The sequence below is a fragment of the Ischnura elegans genome, chromosome 3, assembly GCF_921293095.1.
Source record: "Ischnura elegans chromosome 3, ioIscEleg1.1, whole genome shotgun sequence".
Lineage (NCBI taxonomy): Eukaryota > Metazoa > Arthropoda > Insecta > Odonata > Coenagrionidae > Ischnura > Ischnura elegans.
Window position 1 is genome coordinate 59,905,636 of NC_060248.1, and position 20,959 is coordinate 59,926,594.

At 36.3% G+C, this 20,959-nt stretch overlaps 2 protein-coding genes across 2 annotated transcripts in view; both read left to right on the plus strand.

Annotated features, from left to right (window-relative positions):
* LOC124155887 (alpha-tocopherol transfer protein-like) overlaps positions 1–10,071 on the plus strand; it is a 32,309-nt gene extending 22,238 nt beyond the window's left edge. The window contains exons 3-8 of the mRNA XM_046530057.1: positions 1,468–1,627; positions 2,079–2,178; positions 4,356–4,505; positions 6,603–6,713; positions 8,711–8,816; positions 9,516–10,071. Of these exons, the coding sequence (XP_046386013.1) occupies positions 1,468–1,627; positions 2,079–2,178; positions 4,356–4,505; positions 6,603–6,713; positions 8,711–8,816; positions 9,516–9,667 (779 nt within the window). The 3' untranslated portion in view covers positions 9,668–10,071. The remainder of the gene's footprint in view (positions 1–1,467; positions 1,628–2,078; positions 2,179–4,355; positions 4,506–6,602; positions 6,714–8,710; positions 8,817–9,515) is intronic.
* Positions 10,072–10,177: 106 nt separating this feature from the next.
* Positions 10,178–20,561, plus strand: LOC124155883 (alpha-tocopherol transfer protein-like). Its single transcript, XM_046530051.1, has 7 exons — positions 10,178–10,237; positions 17,348–17,495; positions 18,003–18,162; positions 18,268–18,526; positions 19,647–19,757; positions 20,133–20,238; positions 20,342–20,561. The coding sequence occupies exons 2-7, from the start codon at positions 17,354–17,356 to the stop codon at positions 20,491–20,493; spliced, it is 930 nt and encodes a 309-aa protein (XP_046386007.1). The 5' UTR covers positions 10,178–10,237; positions 17,348–17,353; the 3' UTR covers positions 20,494–20,561.
* The last annotated feature ends 398 nt before the right edge of the window (positions 20,562–20,959 follow it).

Here is a 20,959-nt window from a genome sequence, read left to right on the forward strand (position 1 = left end):
CTTATAGTTGCTAGGTTTTTGCATTTCGATGACATCTGGGAGTAAATTTTTAAACTTTTTTTTCTACCTCCATCTAAACTATCTACCTCTGCACCCTGAGTCAGCAGTGAGTATTAACTTCGTACCAATTAAGGGGTACCACTCCCAGAATCACAGTGCTTCACTTCAAGAAACAGACGAGTTTTAGGGAGGATTCCAAAATATGAATGGTAGAATAAACCTCACGAAAAGTGATTTAAATCAACCATTCCACACTGAACAGATGAGTGAGGATTTTTAAAACGAATATCTCTCATTATTTTTTTGTTTTATCATCATTTTTGATGCGCACAGAGAATAGAATTCTCAATAAGGAATGCTTAGCCAGTAAAACTCCAAAATTAGACTATGAAGAGGTCATTAAATAGCAATTTTCAGCCGTAAATATCCGGAAGTCATTCAAACTGGGCAGAGATGCCATCTTAAAACCACGAATTTTCACTAGATTATCCTTTTTCGGCCCACTACACTTAACGAGAAGCAATCAGTCATAACTCTATATTATCATTGGATTTCCCACTATTTTAAAGGTAAGAACTAAAGGTGAAAGAGTCGATGAGAAGGAAGAAGACAATCTCCTTATCTCCGATCATATCAAAGGTTTTGAAGCTATTTGAAGGTTTTTGTCGGCAGCTAATAATTTTTAAGGAAATGTGGTTGGAGAAGTTAACTTTACGTCCGAAGGATGAAAGGGCAAACACACTGGCATGATATGAAATAACTTGGTTCTCTCGGCGTGGAGGGTAAGGGAAACCTCTGTGAACGTGATTGAACCATTGTGGAATCGCAAGACAACTTTCACCGAGAATACAAAACCTTTTTACTGCCTTGCTTAGGTCTTTACTTCACTTCCTGCTGAAATTACCCACACTCCCATCTTTAGGCATGAATAATTTCTTTGTAATACAGACCACCACTTTTCAAAAATGAACACCTCTTTTCCGAACTTCTTGAATGGGCTTCTGAAACGGTAAAGAAAGTCACAGAAATAGCCTATGATTTATGTCCATTTGTCCTGTGACGTCATGGTCAAATTAACAGTGCCGGAACGCACTTTCCTTAACTATTTTTTAAAAGTGAACCATTACTCTGAGTGTTTTTATTACCTGTTTATTATTTACATTTTATTTGAAAAGGTAACAAATATATGTATTAGAAATTTTGAGGTAACAAAATTGATAAAATTGTTATTTGACTATTATATCTTTTGTTAACCAGTGCACCGGCACCATGACTCCACTGCCTTTGTTCCAAAGTCGACACAGAATTATTATTGCTCCCAGACACTTGCATGGTACCGAGTGAATAAGTGAAAACAGCGCTTTAAAAAATGTTACGGTTCATTTAAGGTGCGACAGTTCACTCGCCAGTAAGTTCTTCTCAAAAAAATATTTGGAACGAATTCACCGATAAATTTACTAATTACAGATGACCAAAGGCTGATAACCTTCTTGAGGGGCTGCAAGTTCAGTCTGGAGAAGACCAAGAGGAAGCTGGACATGTATTACACCATGCGTACAGCTTTGCCGGAGTTTTTCGCCAACAGAGATCCCATGCGGCCTGAGATCCAGGAGGTGTTTAAAAACATGTACGTGACAATTTGAATGAAATTTTTTCTCTTATCCGGGTTCATCAGTAAAAAATACATAATTTTGAATGGATTAATGTGAATAAACTGTCACCCACATTCTGTAAGTAAAAACGGTGGAATCCTTGAACTTTTGTGAAGGTTTACCTATAAAAATTAACGTAATTCTACGGGTCAATTGGCTTTTTCATAGAACTCTGAATGAAAGATAAAATTTATATAACAGCAGGAGATTGACACGGAGAGAATCATCGTATAAACTAAAATATTTCCGAATACATATATCAATAGAGATGTGTCGGGTGATAAAATTTTCTTCCGTTAGACATTTTAAAAAAACATGAAGATCAAAATTAAAATGTGTACGAAATCAAAGGAAAATATAAAATACGAAACAGAGCAATGATTCTAGAAAATGTGTGGTTTTCATTAATAAATCTTCCCTTTGCAGTCAAATGCCACCCCTGCCAGGACTCACCCCTGAGGGACGTCGAGTGGTCGTCATGAGAGCCAGCGGAAACGAGCTCGGTACCGTGTCCGAAGATTTCAAGGTAAATGTGTTCTTCTTAAGTAACTCTTCAAATGTTCAGCTCCTAATTCTTTAAACTCAGAACCTGGATGGCATATTTCTCCTTGAAGTGTAATCCGGCACAGTGATAAATCCTCCATTTTTTAATCACCTTTTTGAAGAGATCAAGTTGTTATTTTATCTTTCCCTAGAAAATTTTTCTTCCGATGGACTCAATAACTTGTCAATATAGGCTCTGAGTGTACTATATAACCAATAAAATTTGCAAGTGGTATACTTTGTATATATATCCCTTTCTTTCCTTACCTCTGAATTTATATGTAAATTAAACATATTAGTTATTTTTAATGCTAACCGTACATATATTCCGTATGAGTTCCTCTTCCATGTGCCTATACAATTTGATTGAGCCTTGGATTACCACATTTAACATTTTTATTACATATTGGTGATCACTTACGGTAATCGAATGAAAAACCCATTCGTGCGACGGCCAGGAAACTTTTTCGATGTTAATCTGTCAGCTTAACACCTTTTACAACAATAGTCTCACTTCCTATCTATCTAGTAATAATTTCGCTCTTCCTATTTTTCTTATTTCAAATATATACCGCGGTCTTAATTAAAAACCACTTCACCTAAACTAACATCGATCTTGGCCCTCAGGAAGATGTAATCTATGGGAACATGCTATAATATTCAAAAGTACTGACTTAGAGGAAAATAGAATTGAATCATAACTTAAGTTAAGCTAAGTAACCTTAATTTAACTTAAGTTAAGTAACCGTTAAATTAAGGACTTAAGATCTTCTCTTATTCGGAAGTTTTGGAAGTTGTGCACTCATCAACACCTTCAACTTTTGTCGCGATCGACTGCAAAATATCATGACATAAACCCAACCACTTTCACTTTTGCTGGATTTCAAAGGATGATCCATGCGCGCGAATGAGCTGATCAGCTCCGCGTATACATTTTAAAAGCACTAAACCTTTCTTCAGATTCGCCATGCCATTCAGAAAAATACGAAGAATGCTGTGTAAAGGGATAGTTTTTCTGAAAGACACATGCAGCCAATCGAACCGAAAATCTCATAGCATCCTTTGTTAGGGAACAATTTACAATCCTCCATACAGTCCCTACCAACCGCCAAATGACTACCACATTTTTTTCATCTGAAGGAACACCTAGGAGGTCAGCGCCGTGATGACGATTAAAGCGTAAAAACAATAGTTTTGTAGTGGCTGTCAACTCAGGCGGCATTAGGGTAGTTTCCTTCATTAAAGAAAACGGAAGGCATTGATTGCGATTCGTTACCCACCATTAGAGTATTCATAATATACAAATTATTTGGTTTTAGAAATACCGGTTTAGACGAATGGCAATGGTCAATTTTTATCCTTATTTGAAAAGGCCAGATTGGCACCCATGCCATGCCACTCCACGTGACGTCACAGGGATCTAGTTTCTATACGAGTAGATAGGAGTTTTACATCGTCTGAGATTACCAATGCATGCATGAGGCACAGAGCACAGGGAAGCATCTCTTAATAATCAATTATTAAAACTGGCTAAGGTCGGAAAGTTTTCTTCGTTTGATAAGGTATTAATAATCCTTATTTAAGCCAAGCGCTACCAGCTAGCATGGTACTCTGCACCTGCTAGCATCCTGCGTCGTATCAGCGCTCAAAGCCTCGCCTCAAGGTCACCTCACTTGTGGCAGCGGGAACCAGAACGATGTCACACGGAGTTTTCCCGGCATTCATACTTAGCCATCGCGTTATCGCGCGCTTGAAATTTTTCACTTTTCATTTAATCGCGAAAAATAGATATCGTCATTTAAAAATCTAAAAGCGTGAAATACGTACTCCAGGTGTAATAATCTTTCGATTTAGGCGATAAAAAATAAAAGGAAACCACCCTATTTTCTACGTCGACGGTATACAAAAGCTTTTTGTTCGATATGACCTATATAAACTTAAGTGCCTTAATATAAACGTACAGGTATTAGTTGGAAAAGTATTTTAAAATGTGGGCTTTTATGTAAAAAAATTGTCACAAAAAGTTAACCGATTTTTAAAAATATTTTAAAACGGTACTTACTTTTTAAAAACCAAGCCTCATATGATGTTTCGAGGAACGCTCAAGAGAAAAAATTCATCATTATTATGGTAAAAATCACTCACCAATTTCGTCCTTAGGCCGCCTTGATGGTCGGAGACATCCGCTTGAAGGAGGAGGCGGTCGGCGTGGCGGGAGACGTGTACATCCTGGACGCCACGGTCGCCACCGCGTCCCAGTTCTCCAAAGTCACGCCACTGCTCATCAAGAAGTTCCTCGTCTGCGTGCAGGTGAGTCCTCGGCGAGGCCTTCATTCCCCCTTTGACACGGAGTTAAACACGACGAAACTACCCACGGAAGGGCTTAAATTACCCTCTTTCAAGGATTCCGCTACTTCACTTAATGTTAACCGGACATATATTCCGTATGAGTTCCTCGTCCATGTTCCTCTATAATTCAATTGAGCCTTAGATTACCATATTTAACATTTTTATAAAATATTGATAATAATTTATGGTAATCGAATGAAAAATCCATTCGTGCGCTGGCCTGGATTTTTTTAAGATGTTAATCTGTCAACTTACCACCTTTTACAACAATAGTCTTACTTTCTATCAGTCTAGTAATAATTTCGCTCTTCCTATTTTTCTTATTTCAAATGCATACCGTCTGAAGTCTTAATTAAAAACCACGTCACCTAAACTTACATCGATCTTGGTCCTCAGGAAGATATAATCTATGGGTGCATGCTATAATACTCAAAAGTACTGCTTTAGAGGAAAAAAGCATTGAAGTTATTAACCGTTAAATTAAGGACTTCAATGCTTGGAATGGACTTCAATGCTTCAAACCCTGGATGGAATGAGACAAACAGGAAAATGCAATTTACTGAGTCCATATAAACTTTGTGGAGTTGATTAATAATGGAAATAATGATCAATGACAATAATGATAATGCAGAAAATTGACACGATAGACATGATCGGAGAGTAAAGGAGAGGTCTAAAAGATCGTAGGCTTTCCTGGCGAATACTATTAATGATATCATCTCGGGTTTGGCGACAGGTTAGGCTGTTTAAGGCCAATTGGGGAGTTTCTCATCGAAACGTTGGCCTTAAACAGCCTTAACAAATCCGAGAAGATTTCATCGAAGGAGAGGTCAATTTTCCCTACTCCACCTTCCTAAATGGTTTTAATAAGCTTGCAAACTGTATATTTTCACCTTTGAGAATGGCGTCGTGTACATTGTCGACACCTGGGTCGGAATAATAAAAAAATTGTGGAAAATAAAATATTAGAATATCTGTGATTATGTTTCACGTCTACATTCTCGTCCATGAGTTTATTAAACGGATTTCCTTTGACATTTCAGTCCCGAAAATAGGATTTAGCCCAGCAACTGATATAGAAAAGGTGAAAAGCTAAGAATTACTCAACTGAAGAAGTACCATGTTGCTTTTTACTTCAGTCGTAGTACTAAGGAAGTGCACAATCAGAATCTTTAGTGCCGTTGACAGTAAAGCTTTTAGAAGATGTAAAAAAAATATTTAAAAAGTGTGCTATCAAGAATACATTATGTTTATATGAAGAAATAACTTCACCCTATTTTCAGTATAACTATGCTAAAATTACTCATTTCTGACTTTAACTCTGACATGAGCCAATAAATAAACCATTCACTTCCAATTTTCCAATTCCCATTTAAACTTGTCGTGCGATTCAGCACAGGTTAACGATATCCGATTGAGATAAAATTTCATATTAGGGCCCATGTGACCAAAAGGAAAAAAATAGGTGAGAGCACGAATTTCGCGAGAAAATGTTTTGCTCAAATAAGGAACACCCTAATCATCATACTTTTTTAATTTCCACACTCAATGGATATTTTATGTGAACTTACAAGGTATTTATGCTTTTCAAAGTATTTATGCGGACTAATAGAGCATTTAAAAATATTATACTGCGTAATAACGAAGTACTAATCCTCATTATTTCCATCATTAAGAAAAATATAAAATTTCCTTGTATTTGCAACATCCAGCATTTCCGTGGGTGAACAGAAAATAATAAACCTGAAACTCTTAAATAAACAATATTTTCATTTGTATGCATTGTTTTCTCTCGACATTAACAAAATAAAATGTAATGGATATTTTCGATGAAAAATATTATATCACGACCATTTTCAGTAAATTTTGTATTAGATTCAGGTACATTTAATATATTCATATCATTTTGTAATATCTTCACTGTAAGATAATACAAAATGTATTGAAACCGGTGGTGGTGGCTACGAGTGAAAATTCGCCAGCAAATTTTCATTTTACAAATTCGTATCGACTGTAAAACAAAAGCCTAACACACAACATTTTCTCTCCACATTTTAGGAGGCGTATCCCGTGAAGCTCAAGGAAGTTCATGTGGTCAACGTGTCCCCACTCGTGGATTCCATCGTTTCGTTCGTGAAACCATTCCTTAAGGAGAAGATCCGTGAAAGGGTAAGAATACGTTTTTTGAGGGCCCATAGAGATAATGAAAGCCCTGAATTGAAAAACAGCTAAGTCCATTCAACAAAGTTTTGAGACCAACCACTTAATCTGTACTTCTTTAAAGCTACCAAAACCAAACAATCCCATTTTTCCCCATGAACCGACCAATCAGCCTACACTATATATCTTTTTAAATATCGAAGGAACAACTCTAGTAGCTCCAAAATTATTTAATTACCCTTCCTCTCAAATTCATGCCAATTAAACACCTGCCGTTCTGAAAATCATTGCTTCAATTCATATTTTATACGTAAATCGCAAATTTTAATGGCTATACAATTTAACACGCCAAATGATGAGCAGACGAAAATATTATTTCCGGTATCGACGCGCCTACAAAACAGAGCATGCTTATGTAATTATCAAGACAAATAAAGCAGAAACATTGGAGCACATTATGAATAAAAATCACCAAACTTCAGAATAACGTTGAGTAAATCCAAATCTGATCACTTTGGCAGGATCTATTATCCAGTGTCACGTATTCTCTCGTGAGGCATGTCCCATTTACAAAATTAAGTGCAATCATTCTCCCTCTACCATTTCCAATACTGAAGTGGATTATGTACCTCATGCTCCATCCTACTCGCGTATATTCCAGGATACTCGGCATAAAGCGTAAAGCCATTCCTGGAACCGCTGACCAATAATAGAGGTTGTAATGACGTCAGAAACAAGAGACGTATCACCTAACATGAACCGCTTGACACTATAGTTTTGAAGCAAAGGTTTAAAAACTAGCAGAGCACAACCTTTCCACTCTTATCCGATGCATAAAATTTATAAGTAGACAAGAATTCGTTCACCGAGACAGCAGATACGAAGAATAATACACATTCTACCGATTGCATCGCTTTATGAAAATGCGGATTCCGGCAGAAATCTCCACTTGATCAATGGAGAAATGCACATCCTGAAGATATGATGAGACAAAATTTAGCGATAATTTAGCCAACCCGCATATTTATCATACAAATTACCATTAAAATACACATAAAATAAATTGAAGATAAAATTATTTACAAAATTTTCTACTGCGTTTCGGGAAACTTATATGTCTACCATTTTTGCATCTAAATCTGAGCTGAATGACTGAAATGAAATTATTTTACCATGGAAAAGAGCTCAGGTCAAGGGGAAGAGGGATTGAAGGAAAGACATCGAGGCCTCACCCGGGCCTGGTTAAATAAAGAAAAAGTTAATTCCGTATCCTGCAAAGTTGCGCAACCCACATTTACTTTATTTATTTGGCCAGCAGCGCAACTGATTCAGATCAACCATACACATAAGCCCTGATCCAAAACGCAAAAAAACCTTCGACGCTGTAAACTTAAGAATCGATCCAGATTATGCAACCTAAAAAAGGATGAAAAAGGACGAAGAAACAGTTGGCCTTCGTGAAAAAGTATACTTGTATACAGAGATAATATTTCACGAAGGCTATACAGGACACCCTTATTGAACGAATTGCTTCAATGTATATGTTTTCCCTCAAGAGTAAGTATCTAGGGGATTACACTATCCAGCACCCCCAGCTAACTAGTCCATAGAAAGTTGAAGTAATACAGTTACTAATTATTATCTACCACGGATATACTACAAAAGGAAATGAACACCAACGCCATGATGAAACAGGAACCACCTTAATATTTATTTTCACATCAACATTATCACTACCCACTCAAATCTTTTGAAAAACCAAAAAATAATATTCCTATCCTACAAAAGAGAAATAGGTAGACAAAATTACGCCAAAAACAGCACCACTATATTCAAGGAAAATTTCATCAACTCTCCTAATTTATAGCAAATTCATGATATACATGATATTTACATAAAATCCTTCCGATACCTTGGAAAGTTAAGAAGAAAATATCCTTCGAGTGATCTTCATATCCCGAATAAATTTGTACCACCAAGCTAAAATGAATTTTTAATTTTTCCAGATTCACATTCACAGCGACGGACTCGATTCCCTTTACAAATTTGTCCCGAAGGAGATGCTACCGGAAGAATACGGTGGGAATGCAGGCCCTATCAGCGAAATAAATGGTAAGCTATAAAAAAAATGAATAAACCAATGCCATGATTATATTGTAATGGAAGAAAATAATACAATTATCACAAGGTATTAAAGCCTTCCATGCAAAAAAAACAGTAACTTATGCAATGTGGAGCTCATTATATATTTGCCACATTATCATTTCTTTCGAAAACTTTTGTAGACTGCCTCGCCACTAACATAACCTTTGAATAGCCAGGCATATTATTTCAACATTTCTTTACTCGTTCTTTTTTCGCTGTCTCAAAGTCCATGGTACCTCGATGGACTTAGATCAATTAAATAGTCGACTTTTACGTTTATGTTCAAAATTTCACCAGACGTGTATGCGTAGGGTAACGAATCCTTAATATTAATAAAAAGGTGAAAACTTTCACAAAAACTTTAAGTTCATGGAATTTTGATTGGAAATAAGGTAAAAAAAATCTATAGTATCGGAGGCTTTCAGGAGCAGCTGCGTATTCCGCTTCGTCAAGCGAGCTTTCGCGGTCATTGCAGGATGCATCATCAAGCGATTACAGACATCTGGTACCTTCCTTGCCTGATGATTATCAACCTGCAATGGTCGCGAAAGCTCGCTAATTGACAATGCGGAATACGCGACTACTCCGAAAAGCCTCCGATACTAATAATAATTCTCGCTGCGAAATCCTGCAATTAGAGTTATCAAAAATCTATTTCTATTTCAGAGCAATGGCGGAAGAAGCTGGAGAGCTACAAAGACTGGTTCCTTGAGCAGGAAAACGTGAAGGCAGACGAATCCAAGCGTCAAGGGAAAACACGTTCCTACGATGATCTTTTTGGAGTTGACGGCTCCTTCCGAAAATTGACAATCGATTAGAGTAATCACAGTCCTCTGAATATTATCTAAAATAGTACTTTTAAGGCCTTTGTACTGTTACTTCCTCCGCATAACTTCTGATGAGTTACATACTCACTTCCGAATAGGTATTTATGCTGTCACCACAGACAACCATTGCATATATATATATTGATTCTTGCACATTCAGATATCATATAATTGTCACCATATTTTTCACCTTGTAGACCATAAATACCTATAAAACATTAATTTATTAATTTTATACAGCTGTAGACTCTACCAACTCTACCTACCAAAAGAAGAGTAATTGAATTATCACCACAATCAGGCTATATTAATTGATGGATATTGGGAATACCATGAGAAATTAATGATTATCTCACTGTATTGAGTTAAGAATAAAATGTTGTTTCTTAAATAAATGTGCAGCATCATTTAACCGAGCTACCTTATCAACTTCTAGTTAATAGAAGTGCAAGATATCATACGATTTGAGCCTTATCTAATATAATACCACTTCACATGAATCTGCTCTCAGTGTAGAAGTGGGAAAAGGAAGAGAAAGCATCTCCTGCACAAGACCAACAGGTGAGTGCACAAAGAACTTCAATTGTTTCGCTAAAAGGCATGGTGCCAACACCAGAAACTAAACTTAAAGTTCCATCACTGTTTATCAAACAGTTTAAACACACTCTACAGAATATTTGCGCTGATTGATATCGATTGATACGTATTTGAGATATAAATTGATAAAATATTTCCCTAATAGAGCAGACGTTGAACATCAATTGCAATAATAATTTCATGATCCCCTTCTATCTCACTACGATATCTTCCAGTGCTTTCAATTAAGATTATTCGCTTCGACGCTATTCCAAGAGCTTGAGTGCTTTCGCTGCTTGGAAGTAAACTCTCTGATCAGAGCTGCTCGACTGAAATTTCACCATTATTCAGTGATCTGGATATATTTATTTTACGGCTCCATTTATGAAAGTTCCAATAATGAGAATCCAAATGAAGGTTACCGCGAAGTCCCAATATTTTGCCAATTATGAGAATCCAAATGAAGGTCACCACGAAGTCCGATAGTGAAAGGGACTTTCATCGGGTCTCCCTTCGAGTCTATACGCGCGTTACAGGATATGTACAGACGTGGAGGAAGACCCAAAAAAGGCTCCTCAGAGGTCTCTGAGAAAATTACGTATTTTTGGAGGGAATTTCAATCCCGATCTTAATTCTTAGCAGAAATAGAATTGATACCAGAGCAGGCAGTCCATGCTTTTCTGTGTCTCACTGCTTGCCAGCTGACTCAGCCGTCGTCCCCTGCGATGTAATCCACAATCCAGTACAGTGAACTGTTGGAATCGCAGTACGTTGGAGTTAAATTGTTAAAGTTAAGCGCATTTTACTCACTTTCTGATAATTTTCCAAATTCTGAATTAAAATTCCACCGAGTAAGACCAACATGTATTTTGGGCTGATGAAGAAGGACAGTAGAGAGAAGAACATCGCGGATTTGATGGAACTCGATAGGGAAAGGGAAATAGAAAGGGCTGAAATAATACCCACTTTGGGATTGAACGACGTCGAACGATAGAATGGCAAACATGCAACAATAACATGAAAGATATTTCTCATTAAAGTGCGTAGTTAGGCAAGTAAAATCTCTTATTTCATATGGGAAATTTCATTTCGCGCTTCGTCCAGTTATACGGCATGTAACCTTACGGAAAAAGGGGGTCTACATACTCAGTCCATCAAATAGCATACCCATCCGTTCTCAGGATAAAAAGCCGGCAATACAAGGTATAAAAAGAAACTAATTACTTTGCATGTACTGGCGAATATTTTAAGTAACCTTGCAGATTCGCTTGGTAATCCCCGTACCCAGGCAATGAATCACAAATTACGTGTTGTTTTCGTGGAATACTAGACATCACCGACCTCTTTTGAGACTGATTACTGGTGAGACGATGAGGTAACAGGTCACCTAAATTTGCTCCAATCAACTCGTATTTTCCGCATGGTTGGCGCATATCGCAGTGAAGATTTTTCGGGTTTCACACCGGATAGGGTCCTCAATATATCCTTCCAACGTTTCGATATGCAACTCGCCCATTGTCCTCAGGGATTCAGGAATACAAATATTTATAATAAATTCAATCATTTGATTTCTAAATCCCTGAGGACGATTGGCGAATTGCGCATCGAAACGTTGGAAGGAGATATGAAGGACCTTGCCCGGATTGAAGCCCAAGAAATGTTCATTGACATTGATCGCTGGGGGAAAAAAACCAGGCATTAAATCGTTGCCGCCTATCGTCCAAAAGCAGGCAAATACCCAGGTCTGGTTCTAGTCATTTTTCTAGTGTAAGCGAACAACATTCCGCCGCCACTCCTCAAAAATAACCTAAGAGGTAAGGTGGATTCTCTCTGAGTATATTTTATAATAAATACAAATACTTCCCAGACGGCACAGAACCCTCCGTATCTAATTCGTATGTACATAGTACCCATTGACTAAGGGGATACTATGCCGCTCCGTCGCTTTTCGTCAATGGATATTTTCCGTTCGCGGCCTGTCGACGAAGCGCGTACGCAGCATGTGAATGTCCGCTACTAAGCACGTACGATTGGATACGAAGCGCGCAGGAACACGGCACTCAGGCTAATCTCAATCGATTAGGTCGACATTAGATATATCGTAACTCGCACGATCGAAAAATGTATCGAACGCAACACAATCGATAGCTACCGACCGTAGCGAGAACCTTGATACGAATCATTATGAATTGTAAGTTCTCAATAGGTAAATAACACCATATCATGAATTCTAATTACCATGAAAGACTCACGACCGACAAAGTTTTGTCGGTTGTGAGTTTTTCATGGTAATTAGAATTCATGATATAGTATTATTTACCCATTGAGAACTTACAAAACTTACTCGGCCACTTAAATAACTCTGCGAAAAATGAGATTCTCATGGCTAATTCACGCACCCCCAGCATCCAGCATTGTTAAGTGGCTCGTACTTACTTGGAAACCTTGAGATGTTAATGAGAGTAAATTCTTATTAATTTTGACACTAAATAAGACATCACATAGCCCACGAGCATTAAAAAGCTTACCCTAAAGCCTGACGAAATAAAATTTTTAAATAAAAATTGCCGATGAAATAGGATTGCTGACACATCTGCTATTAGTATGATCGAATTCATCAAAATGCAAGCAAAAATTAACGTATAGTTCAGTCTCAGCTACTAAAACTTACCCATATCAGGCGCTAAAATATTTGAAAAATTATTTGGGATGAGTAAAAGTCCCTAGGTCACTGCAGTAAATGTATCACCCTATTAAAAATATGAAAGTCCTGCCAAATCACCAGCATAAACACTTGTAAAATAAAACATGTTATCTCTTAGATCACACCTCCGATTTTATACTTACTTTGCATGAAGTCACCACCGCAAGAAATTTTAAAGAGGCAGGAAAGAAAAAACCCACAGAAATACAATACATATATTATGTATTTTCTATTGTCAACCACAATAATATTTCCAATTTTCTCTTCTATCCCACATCTAATTTAGCGAAACAATTACTCTTATTCTCTTTCGAATAGAATATTATTTAAAAGAGGACTGGTCGATACATACAAACTATCGTCAATACTTTCTCCGATGAACGTCCACTATCACTGCACCAACTTGCACAAATCAAATCCACATCCACAAATATGTCACTTCTGCCACAATGTCTGTCTTCTTGGCGACAGGTAACAGTGAAGCAATGGTACCTTCCTCCAATCTGGGCACCTCCAATTCAGCAAGAATTTTCTCCTCGTCTTCTCGTCCAAGGCCACAGATTATTTTCTGATATCACAAGGTGCGATGTGAAGCTCAGACACCTAAAATTAATAAATAATAAAATACCATGTAACTTATTAGGTCAAATCATTTCCAATTTTTGGTATTTCTGCATGAGAAATCAAATTACTAGGCTCGTAAATATACCTAGTAAATATTTTTATGCCTGATATTTTTATTGTTTTAAACTATAGCATAAGATAATTTGAAATGATGAAAGCCGACGTGTAATACACCATAGGGCAAGCTAAGAAGCAATATTCGAACCTATAAACTTGGCAGCTTATTCCTAGTTTCTCCTTTAACCACACGTTTACCGAATGAATTAATACAAAAAAGACAACTAAAATGCAAGAATTTTCAAAAGAATTGCTGCTACAATATTTTGAATCACCATTTTTAGTACTGAATAGTACTATAGTACTTCAGTACTGAATAGTTCGGGATGTTGATGCATCAACATCCCGAAGCCACTTCTAACTTAAAATTACATCCAAATAATTACAGCGAGAAAGAGTACATACCTCACAGCTTTTCGTAGGGGTGAAATGTTTTCTTCTTATCGCCCAAATGCACTTCTTCTTCAACTCAGGATCTTTTGGAAAGCTAAAACCTTGAACCATGTCCCGGAGTTTCCATTACGTCATCCCGACAATAAACACACGAAAGGCATTTTTAACAAAAATATCTCACAAACACGTTTCTGAAGCCCAGTGAATGAAATTAAAGAATAAGGGAAACTTCACTATTACCAGACACTCTATTTTTCACAAACTTAACCACAAAAATCCCTGAAATGTGGTAAGACGTTACGTAAACGACGCGATCTCCAACGCCTTGTGCTAGCTTGTGAAGACATGTGATTTTTCTAGGAGGATATGGCACGATGGCACCAGATGGCACCACCCGCGAAAGAAAATAGTCCCAGACCGAATACAGTTTTATCGATGAGATACAATTTTATCGATGCATATGAATTTGCCAGTCCTCTTGCATCTTTTTTCGTCATTAAAGGAAATAAAGAAACAAAACCTTCTAAGTAACTTCCTAAGCGCGATTTTTGTATCTTGATTGTCCACCCTCGTATTTAGGTACGAAAACTTCCTGTGCCGTCTGGGTTAAGTAATAGGGGTCGACAAAATTTATTTTTCCATAATTTTTAAGCGTGAACTTAAAACGTCCTTGCTCTTATGTATTGAATGCGATATTTTTAGAACTTAAAAACCAATTGCATATATACTGGAACGAGCGCTTGGCGTCCTACGCGGCCGGCCCTACCGATACCAGATTTCTTTCCACTATTATTTCATTGCCAAAGTAGCCCAAATACCTGACTAACTATCCATTTCACATATATCTTACACGTGAGCTTCACAGTAAGACATTTTCCCCAAAAACTCATCCAATCCATTTTAAAGGACAGTGGTTGTCTCCGACGTCATCTACTTTGAGGGATATTGTAAATTCGGCATTCCAAGGCCCACTTTTTTCGCGTGAGCCACAGGTGACGACAAACGCTCGGCGATGAGTTCAATTTTCATTCCGCCCGCCTTGTTGTTTTTTTTGTGGCTGATTGCGTGATCATCATTTCCAAACTATGCAAAGTGAAATGCAACACACTCGCATGGGTTGCATATAAGAGAGTTACCTCGGAATCGAGGAGTCTATTTCGCCTCGAGTCTTCACAAGGAGCTACAAGTAATGACGAGGATGTCATTGGTTACCACGCGCGGTCCATTGCAGAGGGTATACATGGGTATGCTGCATAGCGATGGTATGACAATGGCAGTGAGTGATGATACTAATCACAGGCCGTATAAGCGCTAGAGGTGTCATTACAAACACATATGGGGAGTAATTGTGAATCGGTAACGATTACTTTTAGAACATATTTTTCCCAGTATCTATATTATCGTTGCATCAAAATTGACGGTGACTACATCTTCTAACGAGCTTATTATTTAGTGATTGCAACCGTAATCTTATTTGTGTACGTTACATTAAAACCACTCACATTTAGCAAAGAGGCTCTCATCTGCGCCTTCAGCTATTCGAAGTATGTGTTCGACACCATCGACGATGGAATGACATTACTTATTCAGAACGTAATTTTAGGTAAAATGGTAGTAATTATTTGTTGATATTAAATAAAAGAGGACAAATAGAAAACTTCAGAGAGAATGCTAAATGCACAGAACTTCGACCATTCACTCATCAGAAATAAATCCACAGTATTATAAAAAGTAACTATAATGAACTTGCAACTGTAAGGATTTAATATAAACTAATGGAACTTAGATAGGACCAGTGGGGGGTCAAAATTATATTTTTACGTTTGCGCTTCATGCATCCCATTAGACCACACAAGAAATTGTCAGGATGTTTTCTCGAGCGAGGGCAAGATTTTTCTCCAACGGACCCAATAGAAAATACCCCTTCGAAATTTAATTCCATCAATGTCTTAGATTGCACGGGTGAAATTATCTCAAACGAAGTACAATACCATAAGCATACAAGGACATGAATGAATTCCTTGAGTGTTCCAAATAACTTTAGCAAAGGTAGAGATTTGAAAGCAACCCAGGTATGGGGAGTTGGAGGGGAGAGTTTGCTCCCACTTCTTTGAAAATCCTCCTGACTCATACGTAATTTTCAAAATATTTCCAAATAACTTCTGAACGCCACTATCGGTAGTTCAAATCAATTCTGTGAAGGTGAAAAATATCAGCTTTTTTCATTTGTTATCTTACCAGTATAAAGTAAATATATCACTATGTGAGAATCAAAGACAGCTAGCTAGGCACTACATCAACCCAATATGAAAAACAAATTTAAAATCATGGATGAGCACCTATTTGATGACATTTTGTGCACCATTGAAACTTTTTGGGGGTCATTAAACTCTATGTAAGGAGGTTAAAAAAATACAATCAAGGTAATAGGTTGGGCAAAGAGTGGCCCTCACTACAAATAATAGCAACAAGAAATAAACATAGGGAAGGTTTTTGGAGGAGAGTGTGTTATCTGCTTTTAGAAATTTTAGTTATAAAGGATCCCATTACTGCTGGGCGGTTACCCTCCAGGCCTAGTCCCTCTCTTGGATGTCCCAGTGCACTGGGACATCCAAGGACATCCATCATGATAATACATACATTCATAATTTTAAAATTTAATGCTAGAACTTATGACTTTTGGAAAAAAATGTTTACCTACTGGCAACAGTCAGCAGTATGTGAATAGTATTTATCATTGTTTTTTATTTACGTGTGATAAAATTAACTTGAAATGATGTATCACTTCGCAACAGCATCATTTTAATATTAAGGTTTAAATTATAATTATCAAAATCGTTTTTGTGCTTTATTTACTGATAACTAATATTGAAGCAAAAATAAATATTAAATTTAAGTTATGAATCATTAGACTTAACATAATATCTTCTCATAAGCATTAGAGGATTTCAAGCGAAAAAAAAACATTTAGACTGAAAAACTTACATTCTGGTGTCCCTGATGCCTAAAATAGAATCAAAAAACTATAACAATTCAGGGTGGCTAGATGATAGAAATATCCAGGGTATGCAGGTAAGGTAGTGTCTATATCAAGATAGCCTTCACCCAATTAAAATTGCCTAATTTTTCTTACATAACTGAGAGACAGCAAATCAACAAGAGAGAGACAAATAAGCATGAAGTTCATTACTAAAGTCTACCATGATTTCGTGTGAAAAAACAATCACAGAGTCATGTATACCACTAAATAAGTATCTTCCGCATGAATATGTGAAATGCAACAAAAAATACTACTAATGCTGCACAAAATTTTGCAGAAAACCATGCCTGACATCAGACCCTTATCTGAAGAACTACAGGAAATAGCAAAGACACAACTAAATGAAGATCCAAAAAGGATTGAAGATGACTTGAAGCATATAAAAGAATGGCTCTCAAAACAGCCACACATTACGGCTAGAACAGGTGAGATAATAATACATATTTTTTATAGATAACATACATTAGAGGGCAATATGCCCATACAAATGATGGAACAGTTTATGTGAAAAAAGGTATAATTATAAAAAAAGTATGTAATCCACTTAAGGCTGCAAGTTATTGTTTTTGGCTTAGAGTTACAAGAGCACTGCACTTTTAAAAATTAGCCTGGCTAATACTGATTTATGTAATGATTAATACCTCACATGTCCTCAGTCAGACATCATCTGACTCTGATTTTCCTGGACGATTCCTATGTTAGATGACACCTAAAATATTTTCCCCAGATCATTTTCCAACCCTGCAACTAAAGCCTGGGCATGTTTGAGATAGGATGAGTAAAAGCCAACAAATAGTGTATAACACCCGAGGTAAAAATGCATGAGAGCTCGAGAGTATGGAGGAGAAAGAATAATTGAATTGGAAATGGTTGAATGTGAATCTATAACTATGTATTTTCAATCCAATAAAAAATTAAATTTTATTTTATAGATGACCAGTTCTTGATAGCTTTTCTACGAGGATGTAAATACAGCTTGGAACGAACAAAGGAAAAACTTGACTACTTTTACACATTCAGGTCAACACTTGGAACATATTTTAATGACAGAAATGTCTTTGCCCCAATAGCACAAAAAATCTTAGATTTAGGGTAAGAAAAACCGATATCTTTACATGTCATGATTAACTACATACTTTTACGTGCCACAGTGAACACATTAAAAATTATTCAAACATCGAAATAATTTTTTACTAGTGCCATGCTACCATTGCCAGAGCCAGATGACCTGGGAAGAAGAGTACTTTTGCAGAGGGTTGGGATACATGATCCAGATGAAATAAAAATTACTGATTTCTTCAAAGTGAACTTAATGCTTATGGATTATATGATCATGAAAGATGACAGATTCATTACCGCTGGAGTGGTCATTCTACTTGATATGAGTCATGTAACATTGGGGCATGCTGCACAAATGACTCCAACAGTCGTTAAGCAAATCATGAAGTGCTCTCAGGTATGTAGCGACTACTCCAATACAGCATTTCTATTTGGTTTATTCAAAACATCATATTCAATTTTTAATGTTTCTTGGAATGATTTTTAAATTTTTATAAACCGTAGGTAGTCCCCAAATAATTAAATGACCAAAGAGGTGAAATATTTTGTGTTGATTCAATGTTTTGGAGAATAGGTCTTGGAAGACATTGAATCAATGTTAAACATAGAGGTCAAGAAAAGAAGAAAATCTCAATTTTTATAAAAATCTTTTCATATTCTTTGGTCACATCCTCATCTTGAACATTAACTCATTAAATGTTAAATTAGGACGGCAAATATACCCATAGTCAACTCAGTGGAAAAATCTCAGGATGAAATAAAAAGAAATTGATTTTTTTCCCAAAATATCACAATGCCGAGAGAATAAAAAGGAAAAGGAGAATACAGACATTTATTCCTCCAACCAAAGAAAATTGCTCTGAACGGAACTGGGGATACACAAAAATGGCTCCACAACTTGAGATTAATACTAGAAACCCCATCTCATAGACCATGTGTCTTCAACCCGCAGCCTGCCAGCTAATTTATTGTGCCCCCTAGATGCTGAAGTATATATTTTATCTCTCCGCACCTGTAAATGACACTCTGATGACCAAATAAACTGTGTCAAAAATCGCATTTGTTGATTGAATTTTTTAACCAATAAAGATTATGCACTTTGAAATTATGTTTTTTGTGAAAAAAAAATCCAAGTTTGGCTCTTGCATTAAAAAAGGTTGAAGATCCCTGGCTTAGACCGAGGAATCACTCCAAATAACTAAATTTTCTTTGAATGTTTGGAAGGAAATTTCTTAGCTTTTCTACAAAAACACACTTTAATGCTGACTAGTTTCGGTTACACTGTACCATTTTCAAGACTAGTGAAAATGGTACAGTGTAACCGAAACTAGTCGGCAATAAAGTGTGTTTTTGTAGAAAAGCTAAGAAATTTCCTTCCAAACATTAAATATGGAATTCTACAAAGTAAAGGCCTCAACAATTCAGTGCAAATTTTCTTTGTGCTGTATATTACTTGAGGTAAAATAACAAAAGCAATTGAGATGCATAAACTTTTTTTTTCAACAATCATCATTTAGGATGGATACCCAATCAGGCTTAAAGCAGTCAATTACATCCACACACCACCAGCTTTTGAAACAATATTCAATCTCTTTAAATCTTTCTCGAAAGAGAAACTAAAAAACAGGGTGAGTACATTGTACATTCCTATTTCTTAATATTTCTATGTAATATGAACACCTCGCGATCATAAATTTCATTAATTAGTCACGAGCACTTGAAAAGATGAATATTTTGTACTACTATAAAAATTTCAGCATTTTTTTTTACCTTTCCACAAATCTTAACGCAAGTTTTGCAGAAATATGACGAAATTTAAATATTTACTTTAAAAATGAGGAATATTATCATAAAAATGATAGCAAGAGATTTTTTATCTGCTCCACAAAAAAATTAAAAAAGATCTTTTTTGTAGAAGAAATATAAAAAAAAGAATGGAGAATATATAACTGTACACTGGGTCATTCATTGAAAATTCCGTAAAAAATAGAAAATTCTCTCAGTTACATGTCCATGGAGAAGATATGGATTCTTTTTACAAAAATGTACCTCAAAGAATACTACCCAAAGAATATGGAGGAGAAGCAGGCACGTTAGAGGATTTAACAAGTAGGTACTTTTGTGTCTCATAGGAAAGGTGGAGAAAGAATATTCCTCCTGTTTTTAAATTAAAACTTTTACTATCTACAATGTTTGTATTTCTTCACCACAGAATATTGGAAAAAAGAAATGGAAAGTATGAAAGAATGGTTCCAGGAAGACGAAAAATTCAAGTCTAATGAAGCCAAGCGACCAGGGAAGCCTAGGACATACGAAGACTTATTTGGGGTAGAAGGTTCATTTAGACAGTTATCTGTAGACTGATATTTCCACCACCTCTCCACTATATCAATTTCAACTCTGAATCAATAAAGACTCATTTAAAAATTGTATTACTTTGAATGATTTCACATAGACTATTGTGATAGTCAGCGAGAATATTTTAACTTCAAAAAATTATAACAAGATATTCAGCTGAAAAGAAGTACATACTAATCATCTAAAAAAAGGGCAATCATTAAATTTATCAAAGTTTTAAATGGACTAAAACAATGGTTGGACAACTGGAGGCTATTAAAAGTGCTGTACATAAATGACAAATGTTGAATATAAATACGGCACACCACTATTTCATAAGAAATATATCATTTGAAATCATTCATCAGGATAATTTTTTGGCATGTACGGATAAGAAATGCCTACAGACTTTTCCCATCCTTAGCATTACTACAAGACATCATCCCAAGAGTAAAATGAGGCATACATTCAATACAGGTGCCCCTAGATTTAC

What these genes read in the sequence shown, in the direction of transcription:
- LOC124155883 (XM_046530051.1), top strand. Translation starts at nt 17,354, where the DNA reads ATGCCTGACATCAGACCCTTATCTGAAGAACTACAGGAAATAGCAAAG. An exon ending in AAATCATGAAGTGCTCTCAG is followed by an intron (nt 18,527 to 19,646) that starts GTATGTAGCGAC and finishes ATCATCATTTAG; the next exon opens with GATGGATACCCAATCAGGCT. An exon ending in AAGAGAAACTAAAAAACAGG is followed by an intron (nt 19,758 to 20,132) that starts GTGAGTACATTG and finishes AAATTCTCTCAG; the next exon opens with TTACATGTCCATGGAGAAGA.